The sequence below is a fragment of the Marmota flaviventris genome, chromosome 10 (genome assembly GCF_047511675.1).
Source record: "Marmota flaviventris isolate mMarFla1 chromosome 10, mMarFla1.hap1, whole genome shotgun sequence".
NCBI lineage: Eukaryota > Metazoa > Chordata > Mammalia > Rodentia > Sciuridae > Marmota > Marmota flaviventris.
The window spans coordinates 114605997-114623282 of NC_092507.1; the positions used below are offsets into that span (position 1 = coordinate 114605997).

The window sequence follows — 17286 nt, forward strand, 5'->3', positions numbered from 1 at the left end:
CTACGCTAAGTCATTTCCATACCTCTTGAGGTCCATGTCGCTTTGAAAAGAGGGAGGAGGTGAGGCCTGGTGGTCATCATCATCTATTACCCCTATGGAACGGGGCAGAGAATCCTAGAAGTTTTACAGCCTGTTTCCAAGATCATAACAGGTGCTTCTCAATCTGGCCACAATTCAGGCTTCTTGTCACAGGTTCACAATTTTTTATTTTTCAGTACTGGGGATTGAACCTGGGGGTGCTCTACCACTGAGCTACACCCTTAGCTCTTCTAATTTTTTTTTTTTTTTTTTAATTTTGAGACAGGGTCTCATTAAGTTGCCCAGGCTAACCTTGAACTTGTGAGCCTCCTGCCTCAGCCTCCTGGGTAGCTGGGATTACAGGCGTCTGCCATTACAAGTGGCTGCAATTTTCATGACTTCTGTTGTTCCCTCTTTTTTTTGACTGACTACCCTTCTTCTTCTTTTCCCTCCTGGAAAAGGAAAAATGGGAGAAGACAAGATCAGGATAAAAATCAAGGGAAGCAACATGCGATTCCCATTCTGATGGAGCACTTGAATGGCTTCACTCTTCAGATGAAATAAGCAGGAGCAGTGAGCGAAGGATCTACGTGGGGATCTTTTTCTTTCTGTAGAATGTGACTTTGCTGTCACCTCCCCTGATAACCCTCCCTCACTTCACCAGGCAGGCTATAGTGGCTTCCTTGTCTGTACCCTGCCATTCCGTATTTATACTCTCAGGTGCCACTTCTTGTGCTGTGGTTCCCTGGTCCTCGCTAGACTGGGAGCTTATTGAGCACAGAGGTCCTGCCATTCATTTCTGAAGCTCCTGGGCCTTGCAGGGTGTTCAGCCTGGAATAGGTACTTCATTCACATTAGGATGAATAAATGCATTTTCCCTTTTTTCATTTTGCAGAAAAGGGAAAGTCCTAGGGTAGATAGATTACAGAATCAGAGTGTCCTAGAGTTAGAATACGAACCATATGATACATGAATTACTTCTATGAGCAGTTTTCATGCCACGTGGGAGGGCAGTTTTATCTAAAGAGAATTGTGCTTTGTAAGCTCTTGAACCATTCATCTCTGTGCTTCTAGTCGCTACCCAGTAGACCATCTTAGGCTCCCAGTTAAAGTTATTTTAGTGGCTAAGTGGCTGTTTACCTTCTGCATAAATAGCTCCGATAAAGGGAAAACTTCTGCCTCATTAGGCAGAGCCAATGATTTGACCTGGTTGAGCCCAGTCCTGCTTCCATGAAGATCTTTCGCTCACTGCTCCTGCTTATTTCATCTGAAGTGTGAAGCCATTCAAGTGCTCCATCAGAATGGGAATCTCATACTACTGCCCTTGATTTCTATCCTTATCTTGTCTTCTCCCATTCTCCCAGGCTTGACTTATGATGTGGGGTCTGCATGCTTCCCAGTTCATTGACATCCCAGTACACACAGGGATCCCTGGAAGTGCTGATTGTAGACCTACTCTCTCTGCTTCTTACTGTTGAGCTTGGGCTTTGCCCAGTGGAGAGACTTCGTCAGACTCAGCCCTGTCTACCAGCAGCCGACAGTTGCAAACGTGAGGGAGAATGTAAAAAAGACAGTTGTCACGCCAGGCGTGGAAGACAAGATAAACTGGGTGATAGCAGAAGCACTAGAGGAATTAGACTTTTAAATTCTGTGCAGTTCTGTGAGGTTAGCATACCATGCTAGCTTCCCATACTCTGAGAAGACTTGTGAAGAACAGGATTCTAGTAACTAGTTACATATTGAAAAAGAGAAGCTGTATTAAACCATCGGGTGACTCCTGGGCAAACAGATTGGAGAGGAATCTCAGGAAGGATGGGTCCCCAGAGCCAATAGCTGAGAAAAGAGGGACCGATCCCCCAGGACTTGCTGGGGAAGGACTTTGGTCTGGACCCATCAAGCATATCCAGGTTAAGGGGCATGTGTCAAATTGTCCCTGAAACTGCCTGTCTTGGGGATTATTTGGATGGAGGTTAGAGCAGAGAGACATGGACCCATGGTTCCTGAGACACTGTGGTGCTGTTCCCTCCTAGGGGAAGACGGCACATTGTGAAGCAGATGGAAAGGAACAGGGAAGAGCGATCTCTGCTTTCGGAGCAGCGGGAGCAGGAGAAGGAACAGATGCTGGAATATTTGGAACAGCTCCAGGAGGAAGACCTTCGGGTAACAGGGCTAGACAGGTCATGCCAAGTTTCCTCCAGCAACCACAGCAAAGTACTCCAAGATTTGGGGATTCAGGGTGTGGACTGATTTCTGTTAGGCACATGCTCATTTCACAACATCGTCACCATCAACCTTTTAATGCCATGTTAAACATTTATTTGGCCATGGTGCCCTGCTGGGGGATGAGCAGTGATTTGGATAGATACTGTCCCTGTCTCCTGGGGACTTTGGGTCTCAGTGACATATCCATGTGAACAGACACATAAAGGAAATATACTGGCTGCATGCTTTGCACAAATAAACACAGGGACGTTTTACAGTCTTCCCTCAATTATCTAGGTCTATTATCTAGTTTGTATGAACAGTAGCAGTGTCTTAGTTCCAGGCTCCCCGCTGTTACCTCATTCAAAGTGCAAAGCATCCCATGGTCATTAATTGTGTTGTGGAGCCAACCCTTTTCTTCCTGTTAGCCCAAATAAAATTAGTAGGAATATCTATTGCAAAACCAAACCAAACCAAACAAAAAACTGATGAAATACCTGCCCAAACTAAATAGACTTTAAAACTCCTCTTTTATTTGCCTTATCTGATCGGTTTCAGTAAACAAAAGCACAGTGAGAGGGGACACAGCAGGGATTTGGAGCATTGATTTGTTTTTTTCCTTTCAATTTTTTTTTTTTAATTATTCAAAAAATTTCACACAGAAAAGGTGAAAACACTGTATCACACCCATCAATTTTTCATTTAGATTTAACAATTGCTAACAATTTGTTTTAGTGGCTTGTTTCTTTCTTTCTTTTTCAGTACTGGGCATTGAATCCAGAGAGCTATACCCCGAGCTACACTCCCAGCTTTTTTTTTTTTTTTTTTTCATTTTTGTATTTTGAGACAGGGTCTCTCTAAGTTGCCCAGGCTGATCTCAAACCTGAGATCCTTCTGTCTCGACCTCCTGATTAGCTGGGATTACAGGTGTGGGCCACTTCTCCCAACCGTGGCTTGTTTCTTTCTAGGTGTATATACATATTTTGCTAATTGTTAATCTAGTTTAAATTACAGACATCTTGACATGTAGTCACCAATTGCATCAGCCTGCATTTCTGAAGAACCAGGTCACTCTGACATGCCAACAGTACCATTTATCATATCCTCCATCAAAAAACTCTAATCCAATGATTCCCTCTTATCACCTAATACAAAATTCATATTCAGGTGTCCTCAGTTGTTCAAAAATGTACTTTCAACTCTTTTCTTCTTTTCAAAACAGGCTCCAATCAAGGTTTGTACATTACAGCTGGTTAAGTCTCTTTAGTACGTTTTGATTTAGAAGAGTTTCCTCATTTGCTGATTGATTCATTGTTTAAAACGTATTTTTAGTTTTAATCAACACAGTAATTGTGCATCTTTATGGAGCACATTGCATATCGTATACATTGCATGTGTACAATGTATAATGGTCAGATCAGAGAAAGTAGCCCATCCATCATTTTAGACACTTATTATTTCTTTGTGTTGGGAACATTGAAAATCTTCCTTACTAGCTGTTTTGAAATGTTCAATTAATTGTTGTCAGCTGTAATTATCCCTCCGTGCTACAGAACATAGAAATGATTCCTGCTATTCACTGTGTCCCTGTACCCTTTAACCATCTTATCCCCCATCCCCCTCACCATGCATTAATTTTGAAGCATACAGGTCATATGCCTTAGGCTAGCTTTTTTCTTTTTCTCTTCTGGTAGTTTTGGGGATTGGACCCAGGGTCTTGCCTAGGCTAGGCTAGTGTTCTACCACTGAGCCCTAGCCCCAGGCCGTGTGCCTTAAAAATGTCCTGCATTGGTTTGTCTGATTCTTTTTCTTCATGGTACCATTTAACTTGTGGAGTGCTTTTTTTTTTTTTTTGCCCCTCTCCCACGTTTACATTTGATAAACATCCACAAATGTCGACCAGTGCATTCCGTAGTGGTGAGTGACTGGGGACTGTAAAGAGTCCCACAGTCGGGCAGACTTCAAATTATGAAGGTCCTCAGACTTCAAATTATGAAGGTCCTGCAGAGTGAGGCCCCAGGGTGAAGGGTGGGAGGAAGATCACCTGGATAGCTGGAGAAGCCGAGGGCACATGGTTTGGTGAGGTGCTTGAGAAGGGGACTGAGGGGGTCAAGAAGACAGAAAGACCTGGCCAAGTTACTTCAGTTCCTGGTGAAGAGAGAGGGTCAGGAAGGAGAGGTGTGGGGCAAACATGCAGGGAAGGGAGAAACAAAACGGGAAAACCCAACTAGATGGTGGGGATCGGGACTTGGTGGCCACACTAGAAATTCCAGGAATCAGTGAGTCAACACCATCACATTGATGTTGTGTCATTGTCCTTTGGATGTCCCTCCAATAGGCACTCCCCGAGTCTCCAGGAAGTATTATTAGGCAACTTCAGGGCAGATCCCTGTGCCTGCCCAGCTTTAGAGCTGCCCTGTCATCTCAGGGGGTGCAAGGGCAGCTTTCCCACCTTGCTAGCAAGATGGAGACAGAGTGCAGGGAGTTTCTCTGGGCTGCTTTGAAAGTCTTCAAAGATGAGAAACAGGGAAAGTCATTCTGTTCCTCGGAAATGAAATGAACCGACCAAACCAACAAACCAGAGAGTGCATAAATAGGTAAAGAAGTAAGCCAACAAATACCCGATTGCATGTGTGTTCTGGATCAGAGATCAGCAGCTTCCTTAGCCTTGAGTGTCAATGAGATTAAATAAGGCATGGGGTGGCAACAGGCTCGAAACTGGAAAAGGAGAAGAGTGGAATGAGCAGAGGAGGACAGAGAGAGTGGGGAAATGTACACGGTCGTGACTCAGGCACCACATGAGCTTGGAGGAGATGGTTGCTGTGCTTCCCTGGCTCAGAGGTTTCATGGAGGAGGGAGTCCCGAATTGGGCTGCGAGCCAAGCCCTGGAGGAGGACACACAGGCAGGGTTGCATGGCTTGAGTGTATCAGGGCAGAAGCGGAGCCGAGGAGGAGCTGGAAGGCCCGGAAGGATTTAGTCTTTGAAGAAATGTAGGGAGCTGTAAATAGTATGGGAGGTGGGGTGAGCTGGTGAGTAGAAGAGTTTGAAGCAAGGAGGAGTCTGAGACTGATCAGAGGTGCTGGCTTGTGGGCCGCTGCACAAGATTGCAACGCCCTTTTGCTTTGTGCCTGGGCTCAGAACATCTGATCATTGAGAGATTTTGGAGGCTCAGGGCTGGAAAAGGCGGGGGTTCTTTCCTTAGAAAGGATTTTATCCCTCAGGGTCATGTTGGTACTCTGCTCTCCATTGCTCAGAAACACATTTCTGAGTCTAAGACCCCCCCCCCCCCTCATGTGCCACTCTCTGTAGTTCTCATTTATCAAGAGTTTAAGTATTGCTTGAATTGAGCAAGATACTTTTGGTGAAGAAAGGGGATGTGACACAGGTCCCTGTCCTCTAGCTGGGACTCAGTGAGCACCTATGAAATGAACAGGACTCTACAAGGTTGTGTATGATCAACTCTCAAGAAATGTGGCATCACCTCAGTACAGAGGGAATTCATAAAGGGAGAGAGAATGGAAGATTGGAATAATCCAGGAGGATTTCTGTAGGAGGGTAAAACTGTAATTCAGACAGAGCAGGTTTCAAAATTCTGGCCGTAGGGTATATTAGCTGTGTGGTCTTGGGAATGTCAATTACTGCTTTGTTTCGGTTTCTTCACCTACACAAGGCCTACTTTCCTCATTTTTGGGTAGATTTAGGTATTAAAGATAGCCCATACTGCCAGGCACAGTGGTGCACGCCTGTCATCCCAGCAGCTCAGAAGGCTGAGGCAGGAGGATGGCCCATTCAAAGCCAGCCTCAGCAAAAGCGAGGCACTAAGCAACTCAGTGAGACCCTGTCTCTAAATAAAATACCAAATATAGGGCTGGGGATGTGACTCAGTGGTTAAGTGCCCCTGAGTTTAATCCTTGGTACCAAAAAAAAAAAGATAGCCTATATAAAGTGACCCAATGAATAGAAAGTACTGACTTAGGAGAACACACACACACACACACACACACACACACACACACACACGGATACATTTTTATTTTTAATTATTTTTTTTTCAGTACTGGGGATTGAATCTACACCAAGCTACATCCCCAGACCTCTTTATTTTTATTTTTTTTCCTGTCAGGGTCCTATTAAATTTGCCCAGGCTGGCCTTGAACTTGTGGTCCTTCTGCCTCTGCCTCCCCAGTGGCTGGGATCAGCTTTTCCAGGCAATATTTATTTTCTTAGTTATTACTGCTGAATGGAAATTGAAAGTTTGTGCTTATCAGTCAAAAATAAGTGAAAAAAAGAAAAAAAAATCGAGTTTAAAAATAGAAGGAAATTGAAGGCAGGAGGACGGCACAGGAGAAAAGCCACACGATTAGGATTTATGGAATATGTGGGGGCCACAGAGTGGAAGTTTAAGAGCCTCCAATTCCTAAAAGTGTCTGGCGACCAGCAGTGACAGAGGCCATGACAAACTCAAGGTGGGTGAAGACGGTGAAGAGGCCACTGGTAGCAGTCGCCGTCAGCCCTTGAAAGAACAGGTTTGGGCTGCAGGCAGCACATCTGTGTCCATTTGCATCTCCCGCCCCACCCCCGTCAGAGAGACAGGAGCTTTTTTTACTGTCGGGAAGACAGGAGCTTCTTCTTGCCTCTTTGAACTCCAAGGCTTTCTTGCTTGCACCAGCAGGACCTGGAACGAAGGCATCAGGAGAAAGTGCAGATGCAAGCTGAGATCAAGCGCATCAACGATGAGAACCAGAGAAAGAAAGCAGAGCTGCTGGCTCAGGAAAACTTGGCCGACCAGATGGTGATGGAGTTCACCAAGAAGAAGATGGTAAGGACCTGGTTTCAGATGACTGGGGCCTCTGAGCCGGAATGGCATGTCTGTAACCAGGACAGGGGATTCCTACAGAAGGTAGCCACGTCTGCATTTTAAAAATGTACATCCTTTGTTCAAGGACCTGGCACCCCCTCCCTTCTCCTTGGCCTGACTTGTTCATTAACAGAATATCCTAGAAAGGACATCCAAATTAGTGCGTGATTATCCTGATTAACACCTTCGTTAGAAGTTGGTCTGTGGGTCATGTGCAGGAATGGAAGTAAATGAAAATGATTGGTGAAAGTGAAGTTTTTGTAGATTCCTCATGACTTGGTAACCCCGTGAATTCCTTGTGAAAATTCCCATGTTGAGCATCCTATATTGGGTGCTAGACTCGGAAAACAAAGACTTGTCCCTCCCCTTGCAAAGACAACCAGTGAAGCAAAGAGCCTTGTCTGCAGACGGTTACGGGTGGCTCTAGCTCACACATGTGTGGACTCTTTCTGGGGCAAAACGGAGTGATAAAACGATTGGTGTCTGTGGAAAGTACAAGGGAAGCCTTGTAAGCGTGATTTAGAATGAATGTGGTGTATGGGAAAAGAGGAAGAAGGAATCAAAGTGGCAGAAAAATTATTTCTTCGTGTGTCAGTTTTGTCTCCTCTGCAAATTTTCAAGTTTCATGACAACAGAAAACATTTCACTTTTCTATGCTCCTTCATGAAGAACAGGTAGAGGGGTTCTTCATGAAGGGTGGGGAGAGGGTGTGGTTATGATTTTCTTTTCTTGTGGTACGGGGGATTGAATCCAGCCCTGCTCTACCACTGAGCCATATCCCCAGACCTTTTTTTTTTTGAGACAGTGTCTCACTAAGTTTCTGAGACAGACCTTGAATCTGCGATTTTTCTATCTCAGCCTCCTAAGTAACTGGGATTATAAACGTGTACTACTTACTGTACCTGGCCTGTGGTTATAATTTGGAAAGGCATACTTGGTATGCCCATTTATGCTGAATACAAAATCACAGAAAATGAAAGTCAAGAAAGCTCTGTTATTTTATTTTTTTAATTTATTTTTTATTTGCTTTAATTATTTATACATGATAGTACATACATGTTACTTAGGTCATGTAATCATATATGCACATAGGGTAATAATGTCAGATTCATTCTACTATCATTCCTACCCCCATCCCCTCTCCCCTTCCTTCACTCCCCTCTGTTTAGTCCAAAATACCATTATCTCCCCAACCCCTATGTGAATTAGCATCCACATATCAGAGAAAATATTTGGCCTTTGATTCTTTGGGATTGGCTTATTTCACTTAGTGAAATATTCTCCAGTTCCGTCCATTTACTTGCAAATGTCATTTCATTCTTCTTTAAGGCTTTGTAATATTCCATTGTGAATGTATACCACCGATTTTTTTTATCCATTCATCTGTTAAAGGGCACCTAGGTTGGTTCTGTAGTTTAGCTATTGTGAATTGAGCTGCTATAAACATTGATGTGGCTGCATCACTATAGTATGCTGATTTTAAGTTCTTTGGGTATAAACCTAGGAGTGGGATGACTGGGTCAAATGGTGGTTCCATTCCAAGTTTTCTTAGGAATCTCCATGCTGCTTTCAAAAGTGGTTGCACCATTTTGCAGTCCCACCAGCAGTGTATGAGTATACCTTTTCCCCCACATCCTCGCCAACATTTATTGTTGCCTGTATTCTTGATGATTGCCATTCTGACTAGAGTGAGATGGACTCTCAGTGTAGTTTTGATTTGCATTTCTCTAATTGCTAGAGATGTTGAACATTTAGGAAAACTCATTTTTTTGGGCTTCAGTTTTCTTACTGGATTTTGGATATATGCAAGCAATGGAACAAGAATGCACAACTATGGAGTTGTTTTGCGCATAACAATGACTACATAATCACCATTTACTGAGCACTTAGACTGTGTGTTTAAGCTCTGTGCTAAGGGTTTTACATGTGTTATTATTATTATTTTTTGTGGTATTGGGGATCGAACTCTGGGTCTTGCATATGCTCTACCACTGAGCTACACCCCTAGCTCTGTTGTCTCATTTAATCTTGATAACAGCTATGGGAAGTAGCCATTGATTGATTCAGAATATACTGAATGCTTCAATGTGTGTCCAATATTAGACTCGGCTGAGAGAACCCAGAGTAATGCAGTGTATACTGAATGGAACGCAACAGTGGCTTCCCGGAATGGGTGATGTGGTGATAATGAGTTGATCATGTGCAGGAGCAGGTGAACAGAGTTGCTGACTGCAGCTGAGAGTCTGTGGTGGTCATGAAGAGGCAGGAGGGTGGTGAAATGATGCTGGAGAGCTGAGAGCCATTGTTGGCAGGTGCCTTGGCCCTTGAAGGAAACTGGAGGGGTGGTATGATGAGGAACTGTACATCCCTGAGCAGGAGGGAAATATGTCTTGTATTCTTCCATGGAAAGGACATGGGCAGGTGATGCTGGGAGAGGCTGGAGACTGGCAAAAGGATCAGATACTTGGGCACTTCTACAATCCACTTTAAGTGTCTAAGTGCAATCACACGTCACTTAATGATGGGATACATCCTGAGAAATGAGTCATTAGGTGATTTCATCATTGTTGAACATAACAGGTGTATGCCAACGAAGATGGCTCCAACACCATGGGTGACATTATCTTAGGGGACCGTCGTCATATACATGGCAGGTCATCCCTGTGCCCACATGGCTATATGTCACTAGCCCTTCCCCTCCCACTGGTGCCTTTCAGTGGTGTTGCAGCCAGAACTAACCCTTCAGAGCTAAAGGCAGAGACTGGCTGTGGAATCATCCCAAGTTCCCTGCCCTGCCATACAGGGCAAGGTAGAACAAAGGAACCAGCTGGCACAGTTTGTTGGGCAGGATGAACGAGGGATGACAGAGATTCTCTATAGGAAGATCACATTTCCATTCAACCTCTGTTGTTAGTCTTGAGAAATACTGGTCGCTTGAGAAACAGTGGTTGGTAGGTGGGCACAGTGGTACACGCTTGTAATCCCAGCGACTTGGAAGGCCAAGGCAGGATGATGGCAAGTTTGAGGCCAACCCGGCAACTTAACAAGACCCTCAGCAACTTAGCAAGACCCGTCTCAAAATAACAAAGAGCTGAGAATATAGCTCAGTGGGTAAAGCACCCCTGGGTCACTACTCACTACTCAGTACAGGAGGAGGAGAAGAAGGAGGAGGAGGGGAGGGGAAATAATAACAGAAATAGTGGTTTGGAAGCTTTAGAGATAGGCCATTTCTTTCACAGAGGTGGTAAAGGGAACTGATTTTGATGGTTCATTCTTTAGGTATCTGTTAACCACTGTGGATTGCCTAAAGGATGGTTGGCCATTTGCCCAGGGACTAATGAGATAACCTTCACCTGCGCTGTGCTTTTACAAGACAGGCAGGGAGTCACATTTGTTACTTGGCCCAGTGGCCCTGCAACTTGAAGACTGTGATGTAATGGAAGGAGTATAAAACTGGGCTCAGGATGCTGTGTTCAAATCCTGTTTGGTAGTTTACTGACTGGGTGATCTTAGGTAGGATCCTCCATCTTCCTGAACATCAGTTTTCTCATCGATAGTATCCATCCCATAAGATCAGAATTGCCTAGGATAATGCAGGGGAAAGCCTTTTTTCCAACAATGAAACATTTTACAGATGCTAGCTCTTTTTTTTTAATGTTCATTCATTCTATGTTGTTTTATTTTTTATTCTTTTTTTTTTTTTAATGTACTGGGGGATTGAGTCTAGGAATATTCTACCTCTGAGCTAGAATATTTTTTTCCTTCTTATTTTGAGGGTCTCACTAAGTTACTGAGGTTGGCCTTGAACTTGGAATCCTCCCACCTTTTGCCACTGAGTTGTGAAATTACAGATGTGTGCCGTATGCCTGGCCTCTTTTGCCTGTTTTAAAAGGAGTGGTAGGGGAGATGTTGGAAAATGTGTTGCAGGGACCCTGTTTGTCTGGGCAAGGCTGGGGCAATGAGAACTGTTCTATGAGGCCTTTGCTTCCTTGCAGGCTCGAGAAGCAGAGTTTGAGGCTGAGCAGAACAGAATCCGGAGGGAAAAAGAGAAGGAGTTCACCCGCCTGAGGGCCCTGCAGGAGAGGGCTCAGGATTACCAAGCGGAACAGGTACCCGTTTCTTCTCGGTCTTGACTTCCCTCTTTCTCTGCCACTCCAGCAGCTGTACCTTTGACGGCCTATAAACTAGCCTCAAGGGTGGAGGTATAAAAGAGAGGACACAGGCTTTCTATAGTAGACTGAGGAGGATGGGGTGGTTCTGCCCTCCAGTGCCCACGGCAGTAAGGCTTGAGCAGAATCATGGCTTAAGATCCGAGAGAAAGTCTTTGGCTGCAACATAAAGAAATTTCCACCTTAAGTGACCAAAGAAATATGTCACCAGAGGAAACTATGGCCTCTCCACCATTAGCAGTTTCTAAAACTAGAAGCACTGAAGGGGACTGCCTGGAGGAGTTTGAGGAACAGGGAAAGAACTGGACTGAGCAGGGTGGAAGGCCAAGATAACCCCCTCAGGGGACCTTCTGACCCAAAGGTTTCTAGGCTAGGATTCCATTCATTCTTTCCTAAAATAATTTGCTGCCAGAGAAGCCCATGGTGCTTTAGAAAACAGCCCAAAGATACCTGGGCCTGGTCGGGACCTGAGGTTTTCGGGGCTCTCACTGGCCCCCCACCTTCCCAGGATGCCTTGCGGGCCAAGCGCAACCAGGAGGCTGCGGACAGAGAATGGCGCAGAAAGGAGAAGGAAGATGCACAGAAGAAGATAGAAACGGAGGCTAAACTACGGAAGACAAGGATGGAACAGGTGGCTTTCAAGGAGCACAGGCTCGCCGTTCAGGTGCAACAGGACCGGGAAGAGTTCGAGAGGATTCTTCGGTAGAAGGGGCTCGGGAATCTTGGCTTCGTGTCTGCCCTGTAGTGGACCCAGCATGGGTTCTGCAGCAGGGAGGGGCCACAGTGCATGAAGGGGAGCCTTCTGGCAGTTTAACAGACAGATGCACATCCATGCAGTACTCCAGCTAGATGGGCGGTTGACATACTTCAGACACCCAGTAATCCAGGGGTGGTGTTGCAGGCCTCCCCCAGCTAGAGCCAGGAGGATGGAAAGTTCGAGGCCAGCCTTAGCAACTCAAGTTTCTCATCTACTGAGACTCTGTTGCAAAAAAAAAAAAAAAAAAGTCCTGGAAGTAGTGCAGTGATAGAGTGTCCCTAGGTTCTATCTCCAGTATGGAGTATGGCCCCAAACAAACAAACAAACTCCCACAGAAACCAATGCAAAAACAATCCCAAACAAATAACAACAACAACAATGACAAAACACTCAAACCAAGTATTTCAGGATTAGAGAATTTGAAAATAGCATCTGGGAAGTGTTTAAGGAATTGAGGGTTATGGGGATAATTTATCTTGGAGAAGTAAAATGTAAATAAAGGTCTATCTAGTCCCTTCTGACCACCCCCCACCCCGTCCCCATCTGTCTGCAGATTAGTGATGAAGCTTCAGGTAGGAGAAGGTAGGGGGGAGACAGAAGAACCTCAGTCATTAAGGGTCGTGTCACTGGAGCAGGACTTTAAAGTATATCTTTGCCACTGAGTCGACAAAAATGTATTGAGCACATCCAGCCAGGCTCTGTGCTGGATGCCACGGAGAGCATTAGAAATTAATCAAAACCGCTTTTTCCTATTTTGTAGGAAGGATGTTAGAGGTTCATATTTTGACCTCACTTTTATTTATCCATCTTTCCTGCACAGTAGCTCTTTATCCTTTTATTTGTATACTTTTGGCTCAGTGGTAATTCCGACATATAAGTGGAAGCTAAGCGTTCATATCCATCATTGTTCTGACCCTCCCCCAAAGCAGTCAGTAATCACAGGTACCTTTGGCTTTCCTCTCTATTTCTTACCAGTTAAATCTGTTACCACCAGATCTGGCTTAACTGGGAACGGCTTCCTTTTTGTTCTGGTTCAGCCTCTGTGAGATCAGAATTTTTCAAAAGGGAAAAAAAAAAAAAAAAAAAACAGACAAAATTGAAATTTGGGGAATCAGAAATTATGCTTAGATAAGTGGAGTTTGAACAGTGGGACCTCGTTTTCTTGGTCTCCATGCTATAGGACCTTTCTCTTTATCCTGTTTCAGTTAGTGGTGTCCTAGACCAGGCCATCTAGACTCCTAACGGAGGCAGAGCAGCTCTCCATAAAGCTCTGTCCTTGCCAGAACCAGATTCCTGGTCTTCTGCAGGATTGCAAGCTCTCTTTATTTATCCATCTTTCCTGCACAGTAGCAGGAAAAGTTGGACCAGCCTTTGGAGAAGTTCAGTTTTACCCAGTAACTGTGATGTCCTTTGGGACTCTAGCTTTCCCTGCCCTTGGGGTTGTGCCAGTGGTCACTGGACACTGGTAAAGAAGGCAGCTTCCTAAATGCTCCCAAAGATCCTGCCCTAGGTCTCCAGATTGCCTTCCAGATGTCTCCCCTCTCCTCTCTGGCCTTGTGCCCTTGGACATCTGTGTGCCTTTAGCAGGCACTAATACATATTAATGGAATGAAATTAAAGTTCTACATTTGCCACTGACCCATTTGTCTCTGCTTTGCTTTGTTTTCTTGAAGCATGTGCACTAGCCAGTTATTAAAGTTGGACCAGCCTTTGGAGAAGTTCAGTTTTACCTGCTGTCCTAGATTAGCATCTAGACCTAGTGTCTCCAGGCCATGTGACCTCCATGAGGGGTGCCTTTTCTCTTAAGAGTGCCTCTGCCACAGCTAGCAATCCAAATTTTCCTACTTCAAAAGTAGGCTGGGGATGTGGCTCAGTGGTAGAGTACTTGCTTAGCATGGGGGAAGCCCCCGGTTCCATTCCCAGTACCACCAAAAACCAAACAAAAAACAAACCCAAAGTATGGCCTCCCTAGAGACTACCTGTTTCTGGACAGAGGGATGCCTTTTGTTCTCAGCTTGTTGATTAAGCAGATATTGCCTAATCTATCCTACCAAGTGGTTCTTAGAAATGCCTGGGACCTTTAAAAAAAATACAGATAAGCTCTACCACAAATTGTGATTTAAATGGTGTGTGGTGCAGCCCAGATATCAGTATCTTTTGAAATCTTGCAGATGATTCTAATATGCATGCAGATTGTTAACGTTATTATTGTTAGGAAAGGAAGGAAGGGAGAAAGGGAAGAAGATAGGAAGGAAGATATATTAGAACAAGCTGGAGAGGAGTTATGCATTATTATGAGGGAAGAGTAGGAAAAAATAGCTCCCAGGGGGTGAAATCCTGGTTGTAGGACCAGCTACATAATTTGCAGAGCCCGATGAAAAATTAGACTCTGGAGCTCCTTGTTAAAAAATTATTAAGAATTTCTCCACCGTGACAGCAGAGCATTACACCAGGCCTGGGGCCCTTTAAAGCATGCCCCTGACTTACAGTTGCATGATCCTGAGGCTGGTTCTGGCTGGTGGGAGGAGGCAGAACACTGCCTTCATGCTAATCCCTGAGTTGCAGAAGAAGTGGGCTGGGGCCTGAGGGCTGTGGTCTCCCTTAGAGGAGCCCCGCCTTCCCTTGGCAGGACCAGCTCAGCCTAGACCCTTCCACTCCTTGTGCCCCTCCCCCAGGGCTCAGAGAGAGCAGATTGAGAAGGAGAAGATGGAGGAGGAGAAAAAGGCCTCGGGGCGCTTACAGCATGCCAACGAGCTCCGTCGCCAGGTTCGAGAGAACCAGCAGAAGCAGGTGCAGAACCGGATCGCCACCTTCGAAGAGGGCCGGCGCCTTAAAGAGGACGCCCAGAAGCGCCGTGAGCGCATTGATGATATCAAGAAGAAAAAACTCGAGGAGTTGAGGTGCACTGGGACCCTTTCTTCCCTAGCTCTTTTCACTTCCCCTAAGAGATGCTGGCACAGCAGTCCGGAAAGCGTAGATATGTTCAGGGAGGGACCCCTCTCCTGGCTCTAGGCTTACCCCTAAACTGGGCTCCAGCAGAAGGTCCTGGGACTGGGTCTTCCTGGCTCTCTGGGAGCTCCTTGGCAGTATACTGGCTTGGGGGGTGGATTATGGGAGAAGGCTGGAGTACCGGTCCCCAGGTGTTGTAAACCTCACCCGGGGCCTGCTTTCTACTGCGTCCACTCTGGTCCAACCCTTCCTTACACCCTCCCTGCATTCTCTCCACAGAGCCACTGGCCTTCCTGAGAAATACTGCATTGAAGCTGAGCGCAAAGCTAACATCCTGCCCACCACCTCTGTGAACTGAGGGGGAGCCTCTGTGACCCTCAGGATGCCTTCAGGGGACAGATTCTGCCCAGTCTTTGGGTGTCCTTAATTGCTGCTAACCTAGACATTTCATAGTTACGGATTAAACCTATTCTACTTTTCTAAGGAACAGCTTTTTTTTTTTTTTTAATTGTTGTTGTTGTGGGGATATGGTTGCTCCAGGGGATTAAAGGTGGAGAAAAATAGTTTCCGGGGAATCAGGTGTGATTGTAATCCCAGTGATTTGGGAGGGCTGAGGCTAGGAGGGTCACAAGTTTGAGGTCATCAGCCTGGGTACCTGAGACCCTGACTTAAAATTTAAAAGGGGAGGGAGTAATGGGAATGTAGCTCAGTGGTAGAGCACCCTGAGTTCAATCCCTAGTACCACAATACATAAATAAATAAAAAGGTTATGGGGACCCAAGTGTGGGAGGATGTCCTAGACCAGGGGGTCCCTTAGAGTTGGGTTCTGCTAGCTTTTTGCCATCTCCTGCAGTGTCCAGTTGCCACTTCGGAGGCATTTCAAGGCTTGAGGCAGATGCTGGGTTGGGGAGGGCTGGTGTGAGGGCTGGGTGGGGTGAAGCTGGGGAGGGAGAGCTCTTCCGGGGCTCACAACCATGATTCAGACCACATCTGTGGAGCGGGCTGGTGTTGGAGCTTGGTCCATGTACTACTGCAACACAGACACCTGCCCCGCCCCGCCAGGGCACACCCAGGACCCAGCTCCTTACCCAAGCACAGCTTCCCTCCCACTCATGTGGCTGGGCTTTCCCTGGTCAACCTCACTCCCGTAAGTGGGGCTCCCCAAAACCATTTTTCTGTTTTGACTTTTCTCATTTTGCTCCAAACTCCTCCTTATTCACACATTCACATACTTAACAGAGTACCTGCTGTGAACCAGCCACCCTCTGAGCATTCAGCCACGACGACAATAGCCCTGGTGCCCCTTCCTGGAAGCCTCTTGTTTGGGCCAGTCTCCCGATTCTCTGCAGCCTTCCCCCAATTTTATGTACCTGTAGAATAATCTCAGCCTTTTTGGAATGACCCTGGGAGTGATTTGGAGTGGGAGAGCCACATTCCAATGATGGAGCACTTCCTGGTGTTGTGTGCCTCGGGGTAAAGGGCCTCCACCTAACTCCCCAAACTCTGGTGCCCCTCTGCTCCTCCCCACCCCCAGGGGTTTGCTTCTTTTCTCAGATCCAAAGCCTAGTCTTGTCTTCCTCCCTGCATCCTACACTAGAGGAGGCAGAGGACAGCTGCTGGGCGCGTCCTTGGTGTTTGCAACGCCAGGTTACAAGGGCCTGGGGCAAGAGTCCTCTTTTCATGGGGCCCAGGGAGAGTCAGCAAGCTGCTTCCTGTGCTTCCCCTTCCTCAGGACTGAGTGGCTGCCGTCTCTACTTTCCCCACTAGGGAAGACTGTCGCCTCACCCAACCAGGCCGGCAGCCCCCCCAGCTGTTTGGGGAAAAGACTGTCTCATCTTCTCCACTCAGCACTCCTAACTGCAACCAGCTGATACCTGCCCGTCTCAGGGTCTTGGGAGGACATGGCACTGAGCCCAGTGTGAGAGAAAGACACAGCAGTGCCACCAAGAATTCTGGCACCCTGCTGACCTCATCTTGAGACCTTCAAGGTCCAAAGAATAAGCCCTTACCTATCTTGGAGAACCCTCTTCTCCAGTAAGGTCAGAAAGAGCCTTTCCTGGGTGCCTGGAGTTTGTCAGGTGCACACCTAGGTCATCCATCTCGGGGCTGGGAAAGAGTGGGCCCCTGTAGAATGCGGGCTCCGAGAAAGGGGTTCTTGTACTCACTGCCTACTTGGGAACCCATGTTGAGAAAAATGTTCACAGGTGGAAATCAAAGAGCTGCTGCTGGTGAAAAAGCAGGGCTGTGGTTCACGGCAGATCCCAAGGACCAAGGGTGACACTGTCTGGACAGGGCCTGGACACAGAGCAGTTACAGGAGAAAGGAGAACACG

At 46.3% G+C, this 17286-nt stretch overlaps 1 protein-coding gene across 1 annotated transcript in view; it reads left to right on the forward strand.

Moving 5' to 3' along the window:
- Cfap45 (cilia and flagella associated protein 45) overlaps positions 1–15437 on the forward strand; it is a 28299-nt gene extending 12862 nt beyond the window's left edge. The window contains exons 7-12 of the mRNA XM_071618266.1: positions 2049–2178; positions 6894–7040; positions 11075–11188; positions 11757–11950; positions 14681–14905; positions 15234–15437. Of these exons, the coding sequence (XP_071474367.1) occupies positions 2049–2178; positions 6894–7040; positions 11075–11188; positions 11757–11950; positions 14681–14905; positions 15234–15312 (889 nt within the window). The 3' untranslated portion in view covers positions 15313–15437. The remainder of the gene's footprint in view (positions 1–2048; positions 2179–6893; positions 7041–11074; positions 11189–11756; positions 11951–14680; positions 14906–15233) is intronic.
- The last annotated feature ends 1849 nt before the right edge of the window (positions 15438–17286 follow it).